The sequence below is a fragment of the Camelus ferus genome, chromosome 3 (assembly GCF_009834535.1).
Source record: "Camelus ferus isolate YT-003-E chromosome 3, BCGSAC_Cfer_1.0, whole genome shotgun sequence".
NCBI classification, from domain to species: Eukaryota; Metazoa; Chordata; class Mammalia; order Artiodactyla; family Camelidae; genus Camelus; species Camelus ferus.
In genome coordinates, this window is record NC_045698.1 from 77,378,468 (window position 1) to 77,402,578 (window position 24,111).

General features: G+C 39.2%; 1 protein-coding gene across 2 annotated transcripts in view; it reads left to right on the top strand.

Moving 5' to 3' along the window:
• The window catches only part of EPB41L4A (erythrocyte membrane protein band 4.1 like 4A), a 220,599-nt gene that overhangs the window by 120,653 nt on the left and 75,835 nt on the right, over positions 1–24,111 (top strand). For both annotated transcript variants that reach the window (XM_032476504.1, XM_032476505.1), the window contains exons 6-10: positions 6,635–6,732; positions 7,914–8,034; positions 10,377–10,464; positions 12,714–12,802; positions 13,410–13,473. In XM_032476504.1, coding sequence (XP_032332395.1) covers positions 6,635–6,732; positions 7,914–8,034; positions 10,377–10,464; positions 12,714–12,802; positions 13,410–13,473 — 460 coding nt within the window. The remainder of the gene's footprint in view (positions 1–6,634; positions 6,733–7,913; positions 8,035–10,376; positions 10,465–12,713; positions 12,803–13,409; positions 13,474–24,111) is intronic.

The following is a 24,111-nucleotide window of genomic DNA, read 5'->3' on the forward strand; positions in this document are numbered from 1 at the left end:
ATGTCTGCTTTCATGTCCTCCATCACCACATCGTTAGTGAGCACTTGGAAAAGCAGGTGCAGGTAGAGGCATTCTCCGAGCACACCTCCACAGGAGAAGGGCCCTTGTGTCGTGGATGTTGAGGGGAGGCGTTATGTTTACATGGGAGTTTCATGAAGTCTTTGCTATCAGGGGGGATTTCTGAGTTGCGTGCTCAGGGGGAAACTGAGCCCGAGTGGTATAAAAGCACATTTATATCTGTAACTCACTAGGGAATTACAAAGGAACAACATTTTATGAAAATACAAGGAAAGTTCATTTTGAGGTTGTCAGTAAACTCTCTGTGCCTCAGCTTCCTCAACTGTAAAATTGGAGCTGTACCTGTCTCATAAGGTTTTTGTAAGCATTAAATGGAATAATGTATGTAAATCTCTTACAAGTTGGTTGTGTTAGGCTCATAGGTAAGTGCTTGATAAATGTTAGCATTTATTATTCCATTCTCTCTTTGCTCTGGGAGTTCAGTGAGTTACATCTTAAATGAGAGTTAGATTCCAAAAGATACCTGATTTAGTGTTAAGGGAAAAAGACCAGTTTTATATAAGTGCATTACTTCACATCTGTTCACCAAATATTGATGATGAACAGAAATTTCCCTTCAGAATCTACCCCTATGTCACTAACAGAATCCATGGATTTGTGTGTAATGTACAACCCCACAATATATTCAGTACAGCCTGTTTTTTCTCAAGTTTTCTATAAGATCATGTGCTTAAGAACCATATGACATAGTTGGCTTACAATTAGTAGCCATGATCTAGAATAATTTGTGGGGGTTTTTTGTCCAAAGCATATAATTGAATTTAGGTAAGTTAAATGTGCATTTAGTTTGAGATTATGTACTTACTATATCCTAAAGATAAAGTCATTGATTTGAATGAAAATATTAATTTAAATGATTAGGCATAATGGACCCTAAAAGCAGAGTCAGTTACATAAAATAATTTTGGCAAAAGTAAAAACTGAGACTAAAAGACAAAATCCCCCAAAATATGCTACTAAAGGCAAAGCACTGGCCAGCATTTTCAAGGTGAACATTTATCTTGCTTCAGTTCTTTGGAAAATTGTTCCAGCCTACTCTATATTGGCTCTTAGGTTGTTTTTAATTTTTTAATATGAAAAGTAAAGCTGTAGTAAACATGCTTTTACCTATTCTTCCATATGTATAGTATTTTTTTGAAAATCATACAATTTAATATGATTATTACAGACCTCTTTCACCATTTAACCCATTTGTTTTACTCCTGCCCTTGTGGATGGCTGTCTAGCTTGTTTCCTTATTAAAATTATATATAGCACTGCATTGAATCTTCTCATGTACATAAGTGATCATACTAGATGAAGTATTCCAGAAGCACATTGTATTTAGAGGGAAAAAATGAAGTAACTGGGATACACAGGAAAATAAAGTTTCAGACTATGGAAAACAAAAGTTAATAGAATCGCATCAACTTTAAGTAGCTGCTATGTGCTCTACGGTGTTTTCTGAATAATTGAAGTTGGGAGACTCTAAGGTCATATATCCTATCCTCCATTTTTATAAAACATTCCTGAAATGTCAACCAACTCCTTCTTAAACATTTTTAAGAGGAGAAACATTACTGCTTCACAATGCAGTAGGAAATTCAAGAAGAAATTTAAAAATCTCTGGAACTTCTGGCATCAGCTCTAGTTTTTCTCTATAGGTCTATGCAGAACAAGTCTCATTTCTTTTCTGTTTACCATCCTTTAAATAATTCGTGTCTCATGACATCTGCTAAACTTACTTTCAGCTCTGATTCATAATATTATGACAGCCTTCCATGTATAAGCTGTCATTCATAGGACTGTGTCCTCTGCAGATCTGATAAGCATAACACACATATTCCTTAAGAAGACAGGCTTTGGAGTCAGACAGGCTAGGTTTTGCAGCCTTGCCCTGCCACTTGCTAGTGGCACTTGCTACCTTAAGAAGATTGCATAACCTTTCATTCAGTCTTGGTTTTCTCATCTGTAAAATGGAATTACAGTATTTTTTCAAAAAGATGGTGGGAGGAATATGTAAGTTAATACATGCAAAGTACTTACCATAATGCAAACAGGTAAGTGTTCAGTAGATGGTAGGGTGGCTAAAATGGAAGTAATGATCATTATCTTATCAAATTACTGATTAAAAAATCAGGGAGGAAAAGACCAACTGGGAGCCCTGAGGATAGTTCTTCCAGGTTAAAGTCAATCCATTAACAAGAGCATTCTGAGCGTAGTTGTTCACTTAACTGTGAATCATCCTACTGCTGCCCTCTAGCCTGCACTTCTTGAATTTGTCTGTAAACGCAGAATTCACTCACTCACTCACCCTCCGTTCAGTAACTATAGGGAGCATCGTTGTCCAGTGCACGGAGTACCAAGGAGATTCTGTAGTGACCAAAGAGAGCTATGTTTTCAGTCCCCTGGAGAGAGAGGACAGAGTGAGGGAGTAAGTCTGCCTATCACTTTGTTGACAACCTTATCTGTGATGCCATTGAAATGTTAACTTTTTCTAGGTAAGAGAATATTATGAGTGCCGAAGGACTTATTCATATAAATACATTTTAGCTTCTAAAAACAGGTATTTATTTTTGTAATATTTTGTAGTACTTTGTTGGAGATTGACATTAAGCTTGTCAATTATTATATTATTATTATAATATTTGGTAATCCGTATTTTTCTTTTGACGAAGATGAGTGTGTTTTACCTTCTTTATGAGCTGAGTGACCTTCAGTCACACATTCACTTCTGGGGTCCCTATCTCCTGCTCTGAGTGAAGATGCTGGTTCTCAACACATCAGAGTTGGGGTGTGGCTACATTCCAGTATAGATGCCAAAGACACTTGTGACGTTTTAGAGGAATATACAAATGCCAAGTGTTATTTCTCTGTGTTCTGTGTTTTCATCATCGGTTTTAAACTGCGAAATGTTAGTCCCCCTCTCTGTCGTTTTCTCTTGAGAATCACTGGCGATTTCCTTTCCTGTTTTCCTTCTTCTTAAGCCATACATGCCATTTCCCCCACAATGTTCAATATTATGTTATTATTTAAACATTTCCCTCTGTCCCTCATATTTGAGTTTTATCCAGAACGATTAGACTCCTGTCACACGCTGTGCCCCCTCTCCGTGGGATTGTGAAAAACAGTCCGGTCTTCCGTGTAGGTTGGTGATCTCAGATTTCTCAGTGTCACATTCAGCTGGTGCCAGAAGTCAAACTTCTGCTTGTCCCCACATCTCTCAGTTCCCTTACCAGGGTCTCATGTCGCTGAAAGGTGGACTTCAGGCTTCACTGGTGGGCACATTCCTCACTGTCTTTAGCCCCAGAAATCTCAGGAGAACCTCCTGTTTGGGTTCCTGAAAGAACAGGGTATCTCTGCCCCTTCTTTAAGCAGATCTCCTTTGCCTATTCTTGTCTCTGACATTTGTAAACTGTTAGTGGTCCTCAGCAGCTGGTATACCCTTGGTGTCAGATCAGCTCTTTTTGTGAACATTAGATGAACAGAAAACTGTGAGGCCAGAATTTCAGGTCCTTCTCTTATGTTACACAGGTTGTACTGTTGTGATAAGTGGGGTTGGGGGGAAGATGGGGGCCTTTCCTCCAGGGCTCATCGTCTTGCTTGAGTGACAGTGCATATACACCAGTATATTCATTTACACAGAAGGGTAACCAGTCACTGCTCTATGAAGTCTCTGCTTTGTACCAGAGTATGTTCTGGAAAGCTCCTTATTAAATAGATCATTTTAAATCAGCATTTTTTTTCTCCAATAGACATACCACAAAACTAGGGTCACAGTGTACTTCGTTGTTCAAACCCCAACACTTGGACGAGTGATGAGGACAGTTATTAATAATTAGGCATATATAATAAGCATAAGCTAGAGCTGTCCTAGGCAAACTGGGATTTATCTAATTAAAACTGGAGCTAAGCAAGGACTCAAGCATTCAATCATAGCCTTAATCAGAATGATTTAGAAGGAAAGACCCAGCCACTCTAAACCTGTTATTTAAATAAAATATTAAATTGTACTTTGTCCCATAAACAGGCAAAATAAGTCATATATAGTTAAAAATAGGCCCTGAGATAAGATAAAATGTTTAGCACATAAAAACTTGATTTTGCTGTAGCATAGATTTGTCTAATATGATACTTGTTGTGATAAAGATTAATCAAATGATTACTTCAAGGTAGTTTACTCAGTCGTCTGATTTTAGTGGAAGTTTTTAATGGAATGACTTCAAGATCTCCAGTATCATTAAAAGGCGAGCTGTCCAGGGAGGCTTGGAGGCTTGATTGAACAGATGTCCTTTTTCCTTTATGAATTTCGCAGAGACAACAAAGAATGTTCTTTTTTTTTTTTTTTTCACATTTTCATCTGCCTGTTCATTCGTATATCCATCCATCAAGTCAACAACTATTTATTGAGCAGTTAGTGTGCTGAGCCCTATGCACTGGGAATACAATCACCAGTGGTTTATAGTTCTTGTGTCTTTTACCTGCTTGTCTTTCTCTCTGTCAGCTCTGTCTTTGTTTTTTCATCTCCTTGTTTCTTTTTCCCTTTCCCTTTGAAGCAAACTCTTGTGGGATTAGTTTCCTCGGTTTCTTCATTTGGGAAGAGTTTTTACTATTCAGTCAAATGTTATAAAAGTCTTAATAGAGCTAGACAAATATGCATCTGTGATCCATTTCCATATATATATATATGCATACACATACTTCGGGAAAAGAGATTCTAGGTTAACAATAGAAAAAGAGAGTGAAGCCAAACACAAGTTTCCAGCAAGTAGTAGTAATTCTAGTGGAATGTCTCTCTATATATTTGCATTTAAGTTCTACTGATGTCACTTTACTCTGCTCTTCTCTTCTTCAAGAGGAACACGGATGAATATAACACAGTGGATTTGATATCTAAGATAAATATTTAGGGAATGGAGAATAGCTAAGTAGGGCTGGAAAAGTAAATGCAAATTAGGGAGTGAGGGAGTCATTGGTTAATGGCAAGAGATTTGGCTCAAGAAGTAGAAGTCCTATAAGCTATCTTAGGGATCTTGGACTTTATCCTGAAGGCAAAGGGAAGCCTCTTAAGTTTTGTTTGTTGTTTTTTTTTAAATTAAGAGAGTGACATTATTCTATTTACCTCTTAAGAATCCTATTTACCTCTTGGAAAGGTTGTTTGGCAGGGAGTTAAGAATGAATAATGGCAGGGTAGTGAAGGTTTTGGAAATCCAGTGATTTGTGACCTGGACTGGGAGATGGAAAAAAGTGTGCAGACTCCAAAAAACAGATTTGGTGATTGAATGTGGGTGCTAGGGATTACACATTGTTCCTGGGTTTCTCTTATTGGGGTGTCTGGAGAACTGTGGTGACATTTCCTAGATGGGCAGTGGGGAAACTCAGGGTGATTAAGAAGATTTTCACTTAAGCCTATGGTACAATCAAGGTTGATACCAGTCTTCCAGAAATAATCAGAGTAGCATCTAACATTCTCTCACTAAGAACTTTGGTTGCAAGCATTTGGAGAAGAGAAACTTACCACAGCTGATTTAATTAATTTCCTGTGCTTTTTTTCTGCCCTTCCCATTGACATCGAGTCATCTTGCAAAGGCAGACAAATCACTAAAGACAGCCTGAAGTGTGTGAGTGTGTGTGTGTGTGTGTGAGAGAGAGAGAGAGAGTGTGAGAGTGTGTCTGTAGGTGATGGTGGCTGAGGCTCATTGTGTTGGTTCACAAACCTCTGGCCTCTCTCACTAGCTAGCCTAGGTTGCATGGCATCCTGATTAAGAGAGTTCTAGGGTGAGATGGCCTGGGTTCTGCTGCTTAACTGGTTGTGAGATCTTGTGAAAATTTCACCTCTTTTTGTCTCTTAGTTTCTTCATCTGCAAAATGGAGATAATTATGATATCAAACCCCATTTTAAAGTCTTAAGTTATTGTATGTAAAATACTTGGAATGAGTTGCTATACTGATGTTTAGAACAGTGGGAGGCATTATTATTACAACAGGTTTTCTTTCAGCAAATGGAATGAGCCAAGTCAGAGATAATGGGCAGCATCTTAAATAAGCAGGATTGATGAAATTACATTATTATGACCTTTCTGTCCTGTACCCATGATTTTAGACCCTGTAGATAACACATGGCATATAGGCTGTGTCCTTGTGATTTGTTCCTCATGTCCCAGTGAGAGCATGTCTTAGTAGTAGTGGCAGAGGCAGTAGTGGAGATGGTAAGAATAGCTTATATGTAACCTCCGCGTCAACCTTATGAGGTAGAAATATTTCCTTGTCTGTTTTACCGCTGAGAAACCTGGCTGTTAGGTGAACCAGCTGCCCAAGGCCACAGAGCTAGTGAGTCCTGGAGCTGGGATGCAATTCAGCCAGTTTAACTTGAGAGCCTGCACTCTTCAGCCACTGCCTTGATTGTCTCTGCAGTGTGTTTAATAGTCCCAGATCACTCAACAGCCTCCCGACAAAAGAGCAGAGAGTGGCTTTATTTTCATTAAAGTTGATGGGTTTCAGGGTCTGAAACTACAGGTCTGGATAGTGGAAGATGCCATTAATCTCTTTTTTTTTTTTTCCCCCATTTCTCTTTTAGATATCAGTTTTTTTTGCAGGTGAAGCAAGATGTCCTTCAGGGCCGGCTGCCCTGCCCCGTCAACACTGCTGCTCAGCTGGGAGCATATGCCATACAGTGTAGGTTCTACTTAAGCAAATACGCTTCAGAGGTCTTGAGAAGAATGTATGAGTTTTTCTTTTTAAGCAAGTTTCTATACTAAAGTTCTTATCAAATGACATTTTGCTGCAAAGAAATTGAATTCAGTCAGAATTTAAGTTGTAATCAGTATTCCTTCAGAAGAGGTAAAAATGAAGCCTGTTAAATGTCCCTTGTAGTAGGTCATGTGGAGTTTTAGCCACAGAAATAGGATTGATCTTGATTCAGTGGAGGGTCTGGAGATCTGTTCTCTTCTCCATTCCGCCTGAGTCAGTTGATCACTCGAAGCTGCTCTGTCTCAGAGATCCCATTGCTTCCGAGCAGCTGCTGTGAAGGTTCCACGTGGGCAGGTGCCAACGCCGGGTTAGGGTGTGGGCCATGTTCAGCACCCATTGTGCCTTGGCTCTTGGCATCAATATGGTGGCCATATGGGGAGCTCCAGGTTGTGTCGTCCTTTAGGAGGCTGAAGCTGAGGCTGTTTCCACTTACAATTACTGAGTCCCTTCTAAGAATCAAGCCAAGTATGGGGGTGATGAGACAGCATTTTCCTTGTCTGTACAGTCTTTGCAGACCAGAAATAGTCTAGAAAAAATGAACTGGGTAACTGGATTGGGCTTGGAAGGTAGATTAACGTAGGGAGCAGAATTTTTATAAGGATAATATAGTGAGCTTTCTGGTTTCATTTTGTTTCTTTGTGTAAGCTGTAGTGGGGTTGTGTGCAGCATTGTATTATAATTCCGTGACCATTATTTGGGGGAAATACATTTTGAATCATATGCTCTATCTCTTGGGGTCATTGCCCTAGAGAGGATGTATTAGGGTCATGGTTGTTTTTCACCCTGAGTATTTCCAATATATACAGGTTAAATTATATACAATATTTTACTTTATATTAACTGGTAAGAATAATTTAAATGAAAATTATGATATAGTCTTTCAGAAAGCAAAAGTCTTATGTTTTTAAGATGAGATTTTGTTTATACTATCCGTATATGCTCCTCAGAGTGGTTTTAAACTAAAATTATTTAGTTATTATCTTATATACATTTATTAATAAAACATCTGAAGAAAATGTTTAAGCATGATAGGAATATTTTTATTCCTATATTTTTAGGAATGTTTTCCTCAAAGGGGAAAAAAATACAATTTCTTTCTCTTTCAGCTGAACTTGGAGATTATGACCCATATAAGCATACTGCAGGATACGTCTCAGAGTACCGGTTTGTTCCTGATCAGAAGGAAGAACTTGAAGAAGCTATAGAAAGGATTCATAAAACTTTAATGTAAGGATCACATTTTATTAACAATAATCAACCTGTTGCATATTAGAGCCCCAGAACTTCATCTTACAACTCGAAGGTTATGCTCTCTGACCAGTGTTTCTCCATTTCCCAGCCCCCTGGTCCCTGGTAACCACCATTCTAGTCTCTGTTTTTATGAGGTCGGCTTTTTTTAGATTCTACATACAGGTGATATTATACAGTACTTGCCTTTATCTGTCTTATTTCACTTAGCATTATGCCCTCAAATTCCATCCACTTACTTGAATGTTGTGGTGAACAATCTTCATAGACTTCGAAAGTATTATAGTGCTGAGTTTTCTAGAGTACCATTATATAGTGTTGTATTATACTTTAATAAAGCTGGAAAAAAAGAATCCCATTTTATGTTGCTTCACCCATTAAACATCATCTTATGTTACTGGCAGACTTAAGAAACATTTCTTAATAAAGTCTTCACTGGTGCCTTGAAAACTTTCTCTTTTTTAAGTTTTTTTTTTTTCTTTGCTTATAACACTAAAATGCTCATAGAAAACCCAAACAATTTAAGAAGCATAAAGGAATGAGTGAATCCCAATACCTGAAGTCAACATATTTTTAGTTGACGGCCTTTCAGACCTCTCCCTGTGCATAATTTCCCATAGAGAAAATTTATTTTGTATTGTTTTGTATAGATTTTTGTATATATGATTTTATATAAATGAAATCATTCTGTATTTACTGTTTTCTGCAGTCTTCTGTTTTTTTCAGTCACCAGTACCTTGTGATATTTATTTTGTTAACTATAAATATATTGTATAATCACACAAGCCTCAATGTATTCTGCATTTGCTCCATGCTAGGTATGTAAATTCTTCACAGTACGAGCAAAGCCCTATTCAGTCTCCAGCAAAGAATCTGGAAATCATGACACCAGTGTGGAGCCTCAAAGGGTATTATGTTAATACCACGTGCACTTCTGAGAAATATACATGCTCCCCTAGTAGGATTTTCAATTAATGGCCCGCAGCATTGAAGTTATAATTTAATTATAGTTATTTTGGTTAAATCCTCTATACTGATTAACTTTGCTTTATTGCCTCTTATGTAACATTCCCCCTTGAATTTGCTTGATTTCAGATCTATTATAGTTAAGGGGAAAAAATGTAGAATTAATCTGGTCAACAAAAAATGTTTGCCTAAAGGATCTGTTTCAGTGAGTAGCAGGAGAAGTCAGTTGCTGAATTGTAATCAGAGAAACCAGGCCTTCCACCTTGTATTAGCATGTCCCAGAAAGCTCTCTAGCCTGTTTATAGAGTCTTTCATTTTAAGGTTTCACTGAAGTGGGTGCAAAGAGGGTGCCTGTTACAATATTATGAAGGGCAGCGTGTTTGACACTTTCTGAGAATACTAATTCTCCTAGGAGTTTCAGAGTACAATGATGTTTTGAAATTATCAAAGAGCTTTGGGTAAAGGGCCTTATATGTTTTATGTAATGGTGCTGACAGCGTGACGCTTATTTCTAAGAGAATAAAGCTCGATTAAGGTTTGGTACCTTTCTTGTGTCTAATTTGTGGTGAACATTCTTCATAGATTTCGAAAGTATTATAGTGCTGAGTTTTCCAGAGTACTGTGGTTGAAACGTGGGATTGTATTGCAGCAGGATTTCTTAATTTTTAAAAATTCATAATTCCTTTTGTTAACCACTGAAAATCTCTGTCTCCCTCTCTCTCTGTCACACCCCCCCCCCAACCCATGCATGCAGAGGACCACTTATCCGTGGGGATTCCTGGCACATGCTTACCTTCGTTAGGAATGAGTGCTATTTTCTGTTTATTATCACCAGTGAAGATTTGGGGGAGATCTTTAAGAAAATGACAAATAGTTTTGCAGTTTCTAAATAACTACATGTGTACTCAGGAGACGCTGAGGTGCCCCTGTTGGGTGGTAGGGAGCCCTCTCTCTCCTTCCCACCCCTGCTGCCCTTCTTTCCCTCCCAGTGGGGAGCTGCTGGTGCATGGAGACACTTCACTCTTTGTAAAGAGCTTGCTTTTTAATTTGAGGGCTTATATACTCAGTAATCTCTTTGGGAGTTTCTGAAACTGAGACTTCATAATACATGTTGGGCCATTGGGATTGGCCATAATGAGCAAAAATAGATTTGGTATATGGAATTAACTAACACAAGTATCACTTCAGAGTGTAAGATTTTATTACCATGAAGGCATGGGCCTTCTAGAAATGCAAAGGCTTATGTTTGCATTGGCACAAAGGATTATTTATTTTTCCAGTGAAAATGGTTTACATTCCCTGTGAGTGCAGTAGCTATCAGTAAGTAAGGCTCTTTGTTTTTGTGCTGGGTGCAGGGGTCAGGCTCCTTCCGAAGCAGAGCTGAATTACTTGAGGACTGCCAAATCCCTAGAGATGTATGGTGTTGACCTCCATCCCGTCTATGTGAGTAACATTTAATTAACACAAAATATTTTAAGCTGATGACATTTTTCTTAAAAAGTCACTGAAACTCCCAAAGGAAAGCAGCAGTCTCGTTGTTTAGCAAGCAGATGATACTTTTTCATGTGTGTTTTTTGAACATAAGGAATCTCTTGCGTGGATTAAACCCTAATGAGTTTTGCATAGAAGTCTGTGATTATATTTCCCGATGTAGAAAACAATTAACTGGGCTTGAAAACACAATCTGGATAACAGCTCCAGAGGGCTTAGCTAGATGTCAAAACAGTTTTAAATTGGTCTGTAATTGATTATATTAGACAGAAAACAAGAGGATTTTCCAAAAATAGATTTTATGGCTGAAAATCACTTATAAAATCACCTGCCTGGTAAAGTAGGCTTTAGGCAACAGAATATGTGTAACTATTGGTGGTTCTATGTTGGATGTTCAGGTTCTGTCAATTTTAGGGTTATTGCCTAATATAGTTATTGTACTGCTTACCTAGGAACAGTTTTGAAGCTTTTCTTCAGTGGCTGATGAAAGCTTACTTGAATGCAGTCAGTGAGCAATTACACTGAATCTGCACTGAGTGTTCTAGATCCAGGTCTTAAACTTTGAGCCACTTCTCTAAGGTTACCAATTGGTTTATTCTATCCAGGGAGATTGGACTGTCATTGCCTCTCATTTTATAAAAGTTTAGTTATCAGTAGGCAAATGTGATGATTTGAGAAAATGAACCAGGTGCCTTATTCTTTACATGAAATTAATCACTAAAGATTATATGTACACTGAGTTTGTCAATTGGATTATGGATCTAATTTTTTAAGGAACCTGACAAAACCTCCTGTAATGCAAGCAACTCATTTATACATTCACTTTGTAATATGTCTTTTGCTCATCAGAGTTTCCTAAAATAAGAAATCATCTCATATTGTAAAGAATTAGAAGCATCCCTGGGTGTACTGTTAATATGGAAATAAAAGTTACATATTTGGGAGAGGTGGTAGTTTCCTGATAAATTAGATTCTAATTTCATTAAACCATTAAATATTCCATACTACTATCCTTTAAAAATACTTCTAAAACTTTATGGGATAGTTATCTTTTTTCTCTTCTATCCACATTAATCTTGTTAGATTTTCAGTTTTTTAAAAAATATATTTTATAGGAAATGTATAAAGAGAGGATCTTCTGCAGAATGTTCTGGCATTTGTGTAATGTTTATCCTAATTTGAAAATACTTTTTTGTGTGGGCAATGGAAATTTATGGCAAATGGACCCACTCCATTAGAACCTCTACCATACATTCATTTAAAATCAAATTTTTAGAACTGAAAGTGAGCAACAGCTGATTTTTTCTCAAAGCACATTTGTTATCTTACATTCCTTGGGAATATGACTTTGCAGATTGTTGTTTGACCTTAGAGTAGAAATAAGATTAATACAAACACTTCTCTGCATGTTCTCTGCATGTCCTCAGTACCCATTCTTTTGTGACCTTTTCATTTCAGAATCCCATTTTCTTATTTGGGATTTATCATTGCCTGGAAATTAAGGGTCTCCAGTCTTTACCAGAAGAGATTGTGTTTTTAAATTTTTGAGCAGTCTTAAAGTCACAAATGAAAGTAGGAAGGAGCATGCTGGGGACCTCAGAAAATCCAAGTGTATGTCTGCTGGTGGCTGTTTGAGCTTTCTGGGGCGGGTGGTGGTGACCCAGGCCTCATGATTGTCCAGATCAGAGAGTGAGATCAAGATGAGCCCTTGGAAGGGACCCTTGAGAGCAGCCAGTGGTTGTCAGTTCTTGGCTGCACAGAAGAATCACCAGGATCATTTATGCGTTTTTGATACCTGGGCCTCTCCATTACAGATTCTTGTTTAACCAGTTTGATAGCACCCAGGCATCAGCATTTTAAGCTGAGTAAGTGATTCTAGTAAATGTGCAGCCAGAGTTGAACGCCTTTGTAGAAGCACCATGGGGTGAATCAATCAGTGACCCGATGGATAGGCAGTCCAGTTTCTTTTAATGAACTGAGGTGACAAATTAGAATGCACTAAGAAAAATTTTCTTAAAAACCTAAAAAAAATGAGCAGCAAGTTAGCTACAAGGGTAGCTTAGCTAGCTCTAAGTTGATGTCATTTAAAAACTAGATCCAATATTAATGCAACAGATTACATTTGTATGGCCAGTTCCAGTTTGGGAAAGAGTTTTTTCATGAATAAATTCATGGTTATAGGCATATGTTTGTTTTTGCAGGGAGAAAACAAATCTGAGTATTTCTTAGGATTAACTCCAGTTGGTGTTGTTGTCTACAAGAATAAAAAGCAAGTGGGGAAGTATTTCTGGTAAGTTTAACTTGAGGGCAGAGTTGGTATTAAAGCTATACACTGGATATATTGGGCCTATGGGACTTGGGTGTCTTTGAAAGTGTTGGGGAAAAGAAAATCAGTACATTTCCAGTGGTTGTAAAGTAAATGAGTGAAATTGGGAATAAGTTTTCTTCCAGTGCATCTCTCCATGTATATTTTCTCTGTACATTTCAGGCACTATGATTCTGGACTCTTGTCCATGGAAGCTGTGTGTAGTAGGATTTCTTAGTCATTCCAGTGTGCGCTGGTGGGCTGTGGGCCCAGGACTACTTTGAGTTCTACTTCTAAATAGGGAGGATCTGAGAGAGAATGGGGAGCCGATAGCACTACACTGTGTCTGGGAAGGCAGCACTGGCAGGGCCTGGGAATTCCAAACCTGTCTACATTTATAGGAGAAGCCAGGAGAGTGAGAATGCAGTTTTGTTCAGGAAGGTGTCCAGAGCAAAGGATGTACAGGGAACTCTGCAGTCTCAGTAGCAGTCCATGAAAGAACCAGTATGAACCAGTCCTTCCACTGGATACTTCTCTGAATTTCTGATTAATTCTTAACAGCAGTACCACCACCATCTGCTTTGTTTTTCAGGCCTCGGATTACGAAAGTTCACTTCAAGGAGACACAGTTTGAACTCAGAGTACTGGGAAAAGATGTAAGTTTGTGTTTAGTGCTTAGTTTACCCAAGACAGGAAGTCTTGTCTGCTTATCAGTCACTTATAAGACACAGTGAAGTAAAGCTGCCATGTTGTCCTCAGCTGTAGGCACAAGGAACCAGGTTAACTAACTTGTGTGCACTCCCTCTTCTCCAGGTAGGGAAGGGGAAGTGAGTAGAAATGAGTGAGCTGGTAATGGAGAAATGTCATTTCAGTTTTAGCGGAGTACAAAGAAAAGTGTCTGTAGGGCACAGGAGAGACTAGGAGGTGGTTATCACTATTAGGGCAATTCGCCCTTCAGTGTAGTCTGTGAAGGTAGGAGTCACGTAATCAGAAGGGCACAGCCTGCATTCAAGATACAACGTGTCCTAATTTTGTCCTGAAGTAAATTGATCTACCTGTAGGAAGTCACACTTTTGGATGCTCTCAAGGGGGACTGTAAGCCAAGGGTGAAAAAATGCTGACCATTGCTCTGCAGCTTGGCAGTGACCTCCAGGTCCGTTTGGGTAGCGGGCACAAGATCTGCCAGAGCCTCAGGCTGCTCTCATGCCTTGACAGGTAGCTTTTAGGAAACTGGGCAAAAGAAGGCAAGGATGTGAAAGTTTCTTTTAATCTCCCTGTGAAAATAATGCTCCCTTGAAGTGCTATTACTATAATCCACATTTATGGGGTACCTCGGTGAAAATATGACGTAGGAGAATTCACCCTTCTGTCTCTTTGATACTAACTTTATGCAGAACAAAAACTTCAGTGAATTGAACTGGCTTTGTAATAAGATACTTGTGAAAGACAAGGTAAAGGAAATCTCCTGATGCATCCACAAGCTGAGAGTCAGGGAAAAAGAATGGCTGCAACTGCTGTTGGAACATGGTCTCTGGCATAGTGCCTCGCATGTCACGGGGGCTCAGCAAATATCTGTCGCGTGATCAGAGAACTGATCTACTGTGGTGGTGGACTGCCAGGTCAGAAAACCTGATACTACTGCTTGTCCTTCTAGAAAAATACGAACTCCCGGAACTGTGTGACATGCTGCCAAGTACTGCTGCAGTAAAATTGGATTTTGAAATGAGTTTTAACTTGTAAGGAGTTTTAGAAGAATGATAGTCTAAAAGATTTTTAAAAGAATGATAGTCTAAAAACCTCATAGTAGTTCTTAACAGTCTAGTTTGAAGAAAATCCAGTTTTATTCAACTCCTGATTAGATACATCAGTCTTAAAAGATGTGCTAATAAAAGTTTGACTTAAAATCATCCAGAAGTAAAATAGCTCATTAAATAGCAGTGTTACACAGTTTTCTTCCCATCCTGACGCTGGTTTCACATGACTTAATGTAAGGAGTAAGAGCTGTTTAATACACTGAAAATAACATTTCAAGTTTTTAATAAGAATATGGTAATAAAATAATAAGACCTTTCATGGAAGCATTACTATTATTCAAACTCATTTTTCCTCTTAGATCTAGGCTATTTTTGTGAATGAAGTCCTTTGGTGAACTCCTTTTACATTATTGTTACAGTGCCTTAAAATGCCTTCCTTTGCCTTAAGTTGAATATCTGGTGAAGTTTCAATTAATTTGAATTTCCTGCATTTCTTCATTATTAGGCAAAAACAATGAAAAAATGGATGGAATTGTGATTTTTTCCTTTTTTTAACTGAAATATAGTTGATTTGTAATGTGTTAATTTCTGGTGTACAGCATAGTGATTTAGTTAGTTAGATAGATCGATAGATAGATCGATCGATTGATCCTCTTTCATATTCTTTTCCATTGTGGTTTATTACAGGCTTTTGAATACTGTTCCCTGTGCTATACAGAAGGACCTTGTTGTTTATCTGTTTCATATATAGCAGTTTGCATCTGTAAATCCCAGACTCCTAATTTATCCCTCCCCCACACTCTTTCCCCTTTAGTAACCATAAGTTTGTTTATATGACCGTGAGTCTATTTCTGTTTTGTAAATAAGTTCATTTGTATCATATTTTATATATATGTGTGTGTGTGTGTATATATACACACACACACACACATATTTATTTATTTATTAGATTTCACATATAAGTAATATTATATGGCATTTGTCTTTCTGACTTCATCTAGTATGATATCTCTAGGTCCATCCATGTTGCTGCAAATGGCATCATTTCATTCTTTTTATGGCTGAGTAGTATTCCATTGTATATGTATATACCACATCTTCTTTATCCAGTCATCTATCAGTGGACACTTAGGTTGCTTCCATGTCTTGGCTATTGTAATTAGTGCTGCTGTGAATACTGGGGTGCATGTATCTTTTTAAATTACGGTTTTGTCTGGATATATGTCCAAGAGTGGAATTGCTGGATCATATGGTAACTCTATTTTTAGTTTTTTAAGGAACCTTCATACTGTTTTCCATAGTGGCTGCACCAATTTATATTCCCACCAACAGTGTAGGAGGGTTCCCTTTTCTCCACACCCTCCTCATCATTTGTTATTTGTAGACTTTTTAATGATGGCAATTCTGACTGGTGTGGGGTGATACTTCATTGTGGTTTTGATTTGTATTCCTCTAATAATTAGCAGTGTTGAGCATCTCTTCATGTGCCTGTTGGTCATCTGTATGTTTTCCTTGGAGAAATGTCTCTTTATGTCTTCTGCCCATGTTTTGATTGGGTTGTTTGGTTTTTTAGTTATTGAGTTGTATGAGCTGTTTGTATATTTTGGAAATTAATCTCTTGTTTCTCATATCATTTGCAAATATGTTCTCCGATTCCATAGGTTGTCTTTCCACCTTGTTGATGTTTTCCTTTGCTGTGCAAAAGCTCTTCAGTTTGGTTAGGTCCCATTTATTTACTTTTGCTTTTATTTCTGTTGCCTGGGGAGACTGACCTAAGAAAATACTGCTACAGTTTATGTCAGACAGTATTTTGCCTATGTTCTTTCCTAGAAGATTTGTGGTGTCTTGTATTATGTTTAAGTCTTTAAGCCATTTATTTTTGTGTATCGTGTGAGGGAGTGTTCTAACTTCATTGATTTACATGTGTGTGATTTTCTTTAAATGGCAGCCTGCATGGTGTGACCTGGTTTCCTCCACACACAGCTCAGTCCCTTTGCCACTGCATCTCTGAAAAGGAGTGGATGTTTGTTTGGGTGCAGCCTGTAATACTCCTTGCTTCTAGGTCTTAGTTAAACTTAGTGGCAGTAATCTTGAGTGAGGTGGCAAAGCAGGTCACGTATAACTCAGGCTCGAATCAAAAGAGTTTTTAATTTTAGTTTATTAAACAGCACATTAATTTAACCAAAGCACTCCATTTCGTGAGTATTTTGGCTTTGCAAGTCTTTCTTCTTTCTCCACCAGGGTACCTCTTTGTGAGGTGGTGATTTACATAATGGTAGAATTAAGTTGATTATGATGGAGGCCTAACTGTAATCATAGATTAAATTAAAAAAAAAAAAAGCCCCCTGAATTCCATCACCTGGAACAGTAATCACAGTCAGCTTGCAAAATGATTGAAATACTTATTCTGTGGGTTTTCTGGTCAGCTGGTCCAGTGAGAGAGACTTATCTCTGTATGTTCAGTGCTGTTAGGGCTGAATTCAGAGATTAGTTCTCAAAAGAGCAGCAGTGTCCTACAGATAAAAGATTTTCCTGGTGTCACACTGTGCCACTAATGCTGTCCACTTCTGCTTTTTAATATTAACTGTGTCTAATATAACACATTGACATATCTTAATAAGTACTAATGATGTACTAGCATGTACTGATTATCTGGTCATGTATTTCTTTGCATCCACAAATAACAAGCTCATCTTCCTTACCCTTCTGACAGATTCAGAAGCTAATTATTATAAATATTTTTATGCATTACTTAAGCTTCAAAATAGGTACTGTGGTTTAAATAAAGATATTACATTATGATTGTAGAAATCTGCAAATTACACTATAAAGAAGAAAGTTTAAATTATCTATTAATTTAAAATTCAGAGGTAATGATTATGATTGTTATTTTGGTACAGTCCCTTTCAGATTTTGCCTTGTTAGAGTGAACATTTTATATATATATATATATATGTATGTGTAAATATATGTGTAGATATATATACACACATACATACATATATACATATTTACACACATGCATACATATATACTCATACATACATACATATATACAAACATATGTATGTCTTCCCCTATGTGGTTTTGTACACAGTTTTTATACTTTATAACATATCTTAGACATTTCTCCTTTTATTATATTTATTTATGTGTGCCTGTATGGTGTTTGGTAATATATTTTACTCTTTTTCTATTTATTACAGATAATTTTTTCCTCTTATTATATCTAATAACTTTTTTTTTATTTTGGTGGTAGAAGTGAAAGCTATGGAATTTTACATTTATCTCAAATCTGGCCATTTTGTTGAATTCTTGTATTCTAGCCAAGAGTTCTTAATTTGAGTCTTATAAATTTTTGTAGGTATGTAGTTGTATCACTCACAAATAAAAGTAGTTTATTCCCTTGTTTCTGTTATTTAATGAAGTTTCATACTTTATAGTGTTGGTCAGAACATCCAGAAGACTGTTAAGTGATCTTGCAATATCAGACATCTTTGATTGGTTTTTGATTTTAATGGAAATACCACTATTGTTTTACCATTTATATGTCAACTCTTGGTTTTAAGAATGTGTTTATTGCTAGGGGTTTAAATTTTTTAAAAGTTTAGATCAAATGGTTGATCTTCCCTGAGTGCCAAGATTGTTGCTTGTTCACCCATTCAACGGCTAATGCTTATTTAAAAAAAAAAAAATCCAGGTGAGAGATGATAGTGGCTTGGACCAGGGTAACAATATTCCAAATACTGAGAAGCTGTTGGAGTCTGGATTCAGCTACATGGTTTTGTGGATGTGGGGAGGTATGAGAGAGAGGCGTCCTGGTGATTTCAAGGTGTTTGGCATGAAAGGCAGGAAGCGTGGAGATGTCATCAAGGGAGGTGGGGAGGGCTGTGAGTAGAGCAGGCTTGGGGGGAGGTCCGCAGCCCCGTTTTTAACCTGCTGAGTCTGAGATGTCTGTTAGACATCTAAGTGGGGACATTGAATAAGTGGGCTGCATGAGCCTGGCATTCAGGACCAAAGTCTGGGCAGAGTACTTAAATTTGCGAATTGTTGACATGCCCTGGTATTCGAAGCCATGAGGCGGTATGAGACCACTAGGAGTATGAGTGTCAGTAAGAACAGAAGAGGAAGAACCAGAAAGGGAGGCTAAGAAAGAACCACTAAGAAGGTAGAGAAATACTAAATTGCCCTCACTTTTGCCAAGTAAAATTCATGTGTTAAGTAAGTGTCCCGTGATGCTGATATGTCAAATCAGATAAGGACTGAGAACTGACCGTTAGATTTAGGAATGTAGGAGGTCATTGATTTAACCCAGTAACTCCCCTCATAGGTCTGTGTACCCTAGAGAATCACAGGGGGCATGTATATTCATTGCAATGCTTATGGGAAAGTAAAAAATATATAACACAGAAGTTCATTAATAGGAGAATGAACACCTAAATTGATGCATATTAACTAGAAGAAAAGGAGGTAATAGGAGGAGTGGAATTGGAACTGGTAAGTGTGGAGAACCCTTCTGAGGAGTCTTGGCACAAAGGGGAACACATAGGAAGATAGCTGGTGGGCAGTGGGCCAGGAGGAGGTGTGTTTTGTTTTGCCTTGGGATTTGGAGGAAATAATAGCACATTGATACCCTGATGAGAATGATCCAATACGTGGTAAAAACTTGATGTTGGAGAAAGAGAATTGCTGGAATGATACTGCTTGACTAGATGATGGGGTGTGACAGCCACTGTGTACATGAAGGGATAGAAATGGCTTTAGAGGGCAGCCAGGGCAGTTCACCTACGGTTTGCAGACAGGAAGATGGAACATGGGAATGTAGATTAAGGTAGGTGGGCAGTTGTCTTACGATCATTTGCTTTTTATTTCAAGGGAACTGCGTCACATGGTGAGCAGCTGAGACTGAGATTGGGGAGGACATGTTGGGATGTGAAGGAAGAGGAAGATATGAAATAATAATTTTAGAAAGAAAATGGACATGGGAGGTGCGGTTCGATGACGTCCTGTGATAGCCTGGTAGTGTCGAGGGTCCTGAATTTAAAGCAAGCCTCCTCCCGGTGTGCTTTTCCCCAGCCACGTTCAGTGGCACTGGTACATGCCTGCAGAAAGTAGGGAGTTGGTTTGTCAAGAAAACAGTACAAAGAGAGAGAAGGGCAAGAGAGCCCAGTGGGGGGAGGGGGTGCCGATTATGATTCACATGGAGTTAGAACTGAATAAGGAGATGAGTGAGGACAGTGAAAGAGTGGTCAGATCTGTGGGTGGAGGACCTGGTTTAGTTGAGAGATTGATGGGGGTAGAGTATTGGAAGGAAGAAGCTGGAGAGAGGGTGGTGGTCAGAAAGTGGGGGCTAGGCATTGAGATTAGGGAGGGTCTTGAGTTATTGTAAATGGAAAGTCCTAGGGCAGTTGTTCTAACTGGAGGCAGTTACCTCTCGCCCCTGGGGATACTCGGCAACATCTAGAGATACTTTGGTTGTCATAGTGCCAGGTGGAACAGGGATGCTTCTGGCTTCTAGAGGGTAGAGGAGGGGTGTGCTGCTAAACGTCTTACAAAATGTTGTATACTGGTACAGGAAGGCCCTCCACCCAAGTGTCAGCGGTGCTGAAGCTGAGAAACCCTGCCCTGGAGTTAGGAGTTCGGGAGTGAGGAGCTGGGAGGAGAAGTACAGCCTTGTTGGAGGAGAGAAGTTCCGGGAACTGAGATGTCTGGGTGTGGGAGGAACCATTTCTTTATGTATTGCAATTTCCAGTACTTAACCCAAGAGTAGTTTGGAGAGAGTGACAGAGACTGTAGCAGCATTACCATGTGAGGGAGAGACTTCAAGGATGGCAGCCACCACAGGGACTGCAGATGATGTGCTCTGATAAGGTTCAAAGCTGGGAGATTTAGGGGGAAGGAGAGAGAGTGGTCTGAAAGTGGCAGTGGGGAGCAGGGAGGGTGTCTCATGTCCCGCATCCAGTGATACGAGAACAGAGGGGGCCAGAGACACAGCACCACTTGGCAAGACTGCAGTGGGTGCTGCCTTCGGGGCAGAGCTGAGGTTTACTGGGTCAAGAGAGTGAATCCAGTTTAAGAGAACAGATTGGAGTACGGGGATTCTGCTGACAGTAGGCTGTGGATTCCAGGGGGCACCAAGGGAGGGTTTCAGGAGTTGGGTAGCAGTGGGAGAGGGGGACAGACCAGGAATATGCTGAGCATGATATGGGAGTGACTGACAAACAGAGAAGGAGGCACAGTGAGACTGGGTGCCGAGGAGTCAAGGCACACGGAGATGTAGAGGTTGTGAAATTTAGAAGGGAGTGAGGGTTGGTTTTCCTTGTCTGCCATCCACCCTGGTGATGAGGGTAGAAAGCCTGAGGAAAGAGAGGTGGTCCCAGGGCACCAGCTCAGTCCCATCTTTCTTGGGCGGGACCTCTCCTACCTGTGTCCACATGCCTCGTCTTGGTGCTGCTTGCAGACTGGAGGACTCATGTGGGGACTGGTGATACATCAAGCCCCTGGCCTAATCCACTGTGATCAGATTTACGTTTCAGAGAGAGCGCTCTGGATGCGGGGTGGCACCTGGAGGTGAGAACAGAGACAGACAAGTCAGGAGAATGCAGACTGATCGAGGGGACCAGTGACAGGGTGGTCACCACAAGGAGGGAGGCAAGTGGGCAGGTCTGAAAGACATTTAGGAGATAAAATTGCTTCTGACTGGTAGCAGATTGAATGTTTTTGTGAAAAATAGGGAGGAGTTTAGGATCATAACCAAATTTCTTGGTTTCCTGAGCATGGAAAGAATGCAGTCCCCACAGTAGGCCCGGAAGTTGGCGTGTACTAAGCACATTTGTTGAACAAATGAAAAAGAAAAAAAGATGCTGGGATTACTTTTACGTATAATGTGTCATGGAGCTAACCTCAGCTAAACCTACCCAGCGTGACAGGATGTAGAACCAAAAGGTTCTGGCAGCTCTGGCTACGCGTAATTGGACCCACTTGGCCGAACTCGCAGCCCGTTTTGAGAAGAGTACACGGGAAGTGATGGTCGCCAGGAGTTCTTACTGTTGGTCAACAAGCCCGTGAGGTCTTGCTTACGTTAAGCGAGGGTTCTTTTCACCTTTTAAGTAGAACTATAGATTTTTAAAAATTGTTTTTAATTGAAAGTAATTTTAAAATTACAGAAAATTGTGAACATTAAAATATTACAAAAAACATGGTCATCTATTGTTATTCACATTCACTTGTTAACATTTTACTCCATTTAAAAAAATTTTTTTATTTCTCTCTTTCTACACACACACACACACACACACACCCAAAATCCCTTCTGAACAATAAGTTTCTGTGTCATATGTCTCTAAAAACTTCAGTGTGTATTTCCTAAGAATAGGCATGTTCTCTGCTGTGACCACAGTACCATTATCAACTTAATACATTTATGTTGATAAAATACTTCTGTCGTCTGCTTTCTATATTCCAGCTGGGACATTTAGTTGGTTGACCTAGTAAAGTTCCTTGCAGCATTTTCCCACTTCACTGTAGAATCAAATTAGCCTCCTTTAATCTGGAACATTTTCATAGCATTTTTGTTCTTCATGACGGTGACATTATTTAGAATACAATGTTACCCTACTTTTTGAAAATGCAGTTGACCTTTGAACAACAGGTGTTTGAACTGCACAGGTCCACCTTTAGGTGGATTTTTGTTCACTAAATAGGTCCTCCAGGTGTTCTGCAGTCCTTGGTTGGTTGAACACACAGATGCAGAACCTTGCATCCAGAGGACCAACTGTCCAGTTACACAGAATTCTTGACCGTGTGGAGGTTGGCACTTCTAACCCCTTGGTTGCTCAAGGGTCAGCTGTAAAAAGCTGCTCATTTCATAGTTGTCTGCTTTTCCATTGTGATGAGATGAGGTTCTGCGTTCTCAGCTGGAAAACAGCGCAGGTGAAGTTGTATCCCTCTCGGGGCCTCACAACTGGAGGCGTATGGTGACCACCATCTGCCTCACGTTAGTTAAGTTTGATTATCCAGTCACGGTTGTTCTGATTTTCCACTGTATAATTACAGTGGAAAATTATTATTATTTTTTCTCCTTTGCAACTAACAAGTAATCTGTGGAGGGATAATTTAATTCAGTGCAAATACCCTGCTCTTCAAATTTCCCCATAGGTCTAGCATTCATTGAAGATTCTTGCCTGATGTGGTATTTTACAAGGGTGCTTGCAAGATGCTGATTTTCTAGCTTTCCCACTGCCTCCACGTTTATGAGTCAGACCTTGGCATTCCACTGCCAGCAGGAGCCTCACCGTCTCTCTTTTTAATATATTTCTGTTATTGGCATGGGCTTATTTATTCCTATTTTTCGGTGGTTTATAATACACTCTATACATACTGTTCTGGTATTGAAGTTGTCTTAGATTTGGCCAGTGGGAGCCCCTTTAATCTGGCTCCTGTGCCCTTTTGACCTGCCCTTACCATTCTTTTGTTCACTTTCTTCCTTTTTGGTACAATATGGTATTTCACGTGCATCTTGCACCTCCCCTGCATCCTCCCTGTTATCAGCCATTTCTCCAAAGAGCTCTGGTTCCTGTTAGTGGGGGAAGGGTCAGGATCTGGGTGTGAGGTGTGGTCATTGCTACTGGGGTGATTTTGCTTCTTGGCTTTTCTAATGGACAAAGCTGGGGAATACATGCATGAATATACACATACATGCAAATATAAGTACAAGTACATATGTTCATACACAGGTGCACATATGAACATGCTTCTGCACATTGTGGAAATCATAAGTTCATGCCATGACGCCAGGTTGCATCCATCCCTACCGGGCTTGCTCTTTCTTCCCTCGCTGCCTGTTTGTATAGCTTTTCTTTGGCCATGAGAACCTTGGCTCCCAGCAAGAGTAACATATTGACTTGTTTAATCAATCCGAACTACATCTCAAATAGTTTCAGAATTGCTTTGGTCAAACCACTAAAATTGATGGTATTTTTTTTGCAGTTCTTTCACTCACATACACCACCTTGCCAGGATTGAGCATAGAGTCCAATACCGTGTTCAAAATTTACTCAAGTTGGCCCCTCTTTCTCTCCTTCCTTATCCCTGTGGTTATGGTATTCATTTGAGATCCAGTTAGGTTTACCTGTTTCAGTTTGCTTTCACCTACAGGTCCCCCCTTCACATCTTCTTTTATTTGATTTCATTTTTTGAAGATGTAGAAGATTAGCATGCTAGAAGGCACACTCAGAAGTATCACTAATTCCCATATTTCTTCAGTTCTATTCCCTCACCCTTTTGTAGGTAACCAACTTCAGTGTTTTATGGTTTATCCACCTCCCCGTGTTTCTGTTTGTAAAGAGAAGCATATTTAAAATTTCTTCCTTCCTTCTTACGTGAAATACAGCATGCTGTATGTGATTTTGTACTTTTTCTTTCACTTAGTAATATATCCTAGAGGTCTCTCTATATCAGTTCATTGAGAGCTTTCTTATTCCCTTGTACAGCTGCATAGCACTCCCTTGAGTGTACGTACTGCAGTTTACTTAACCAATC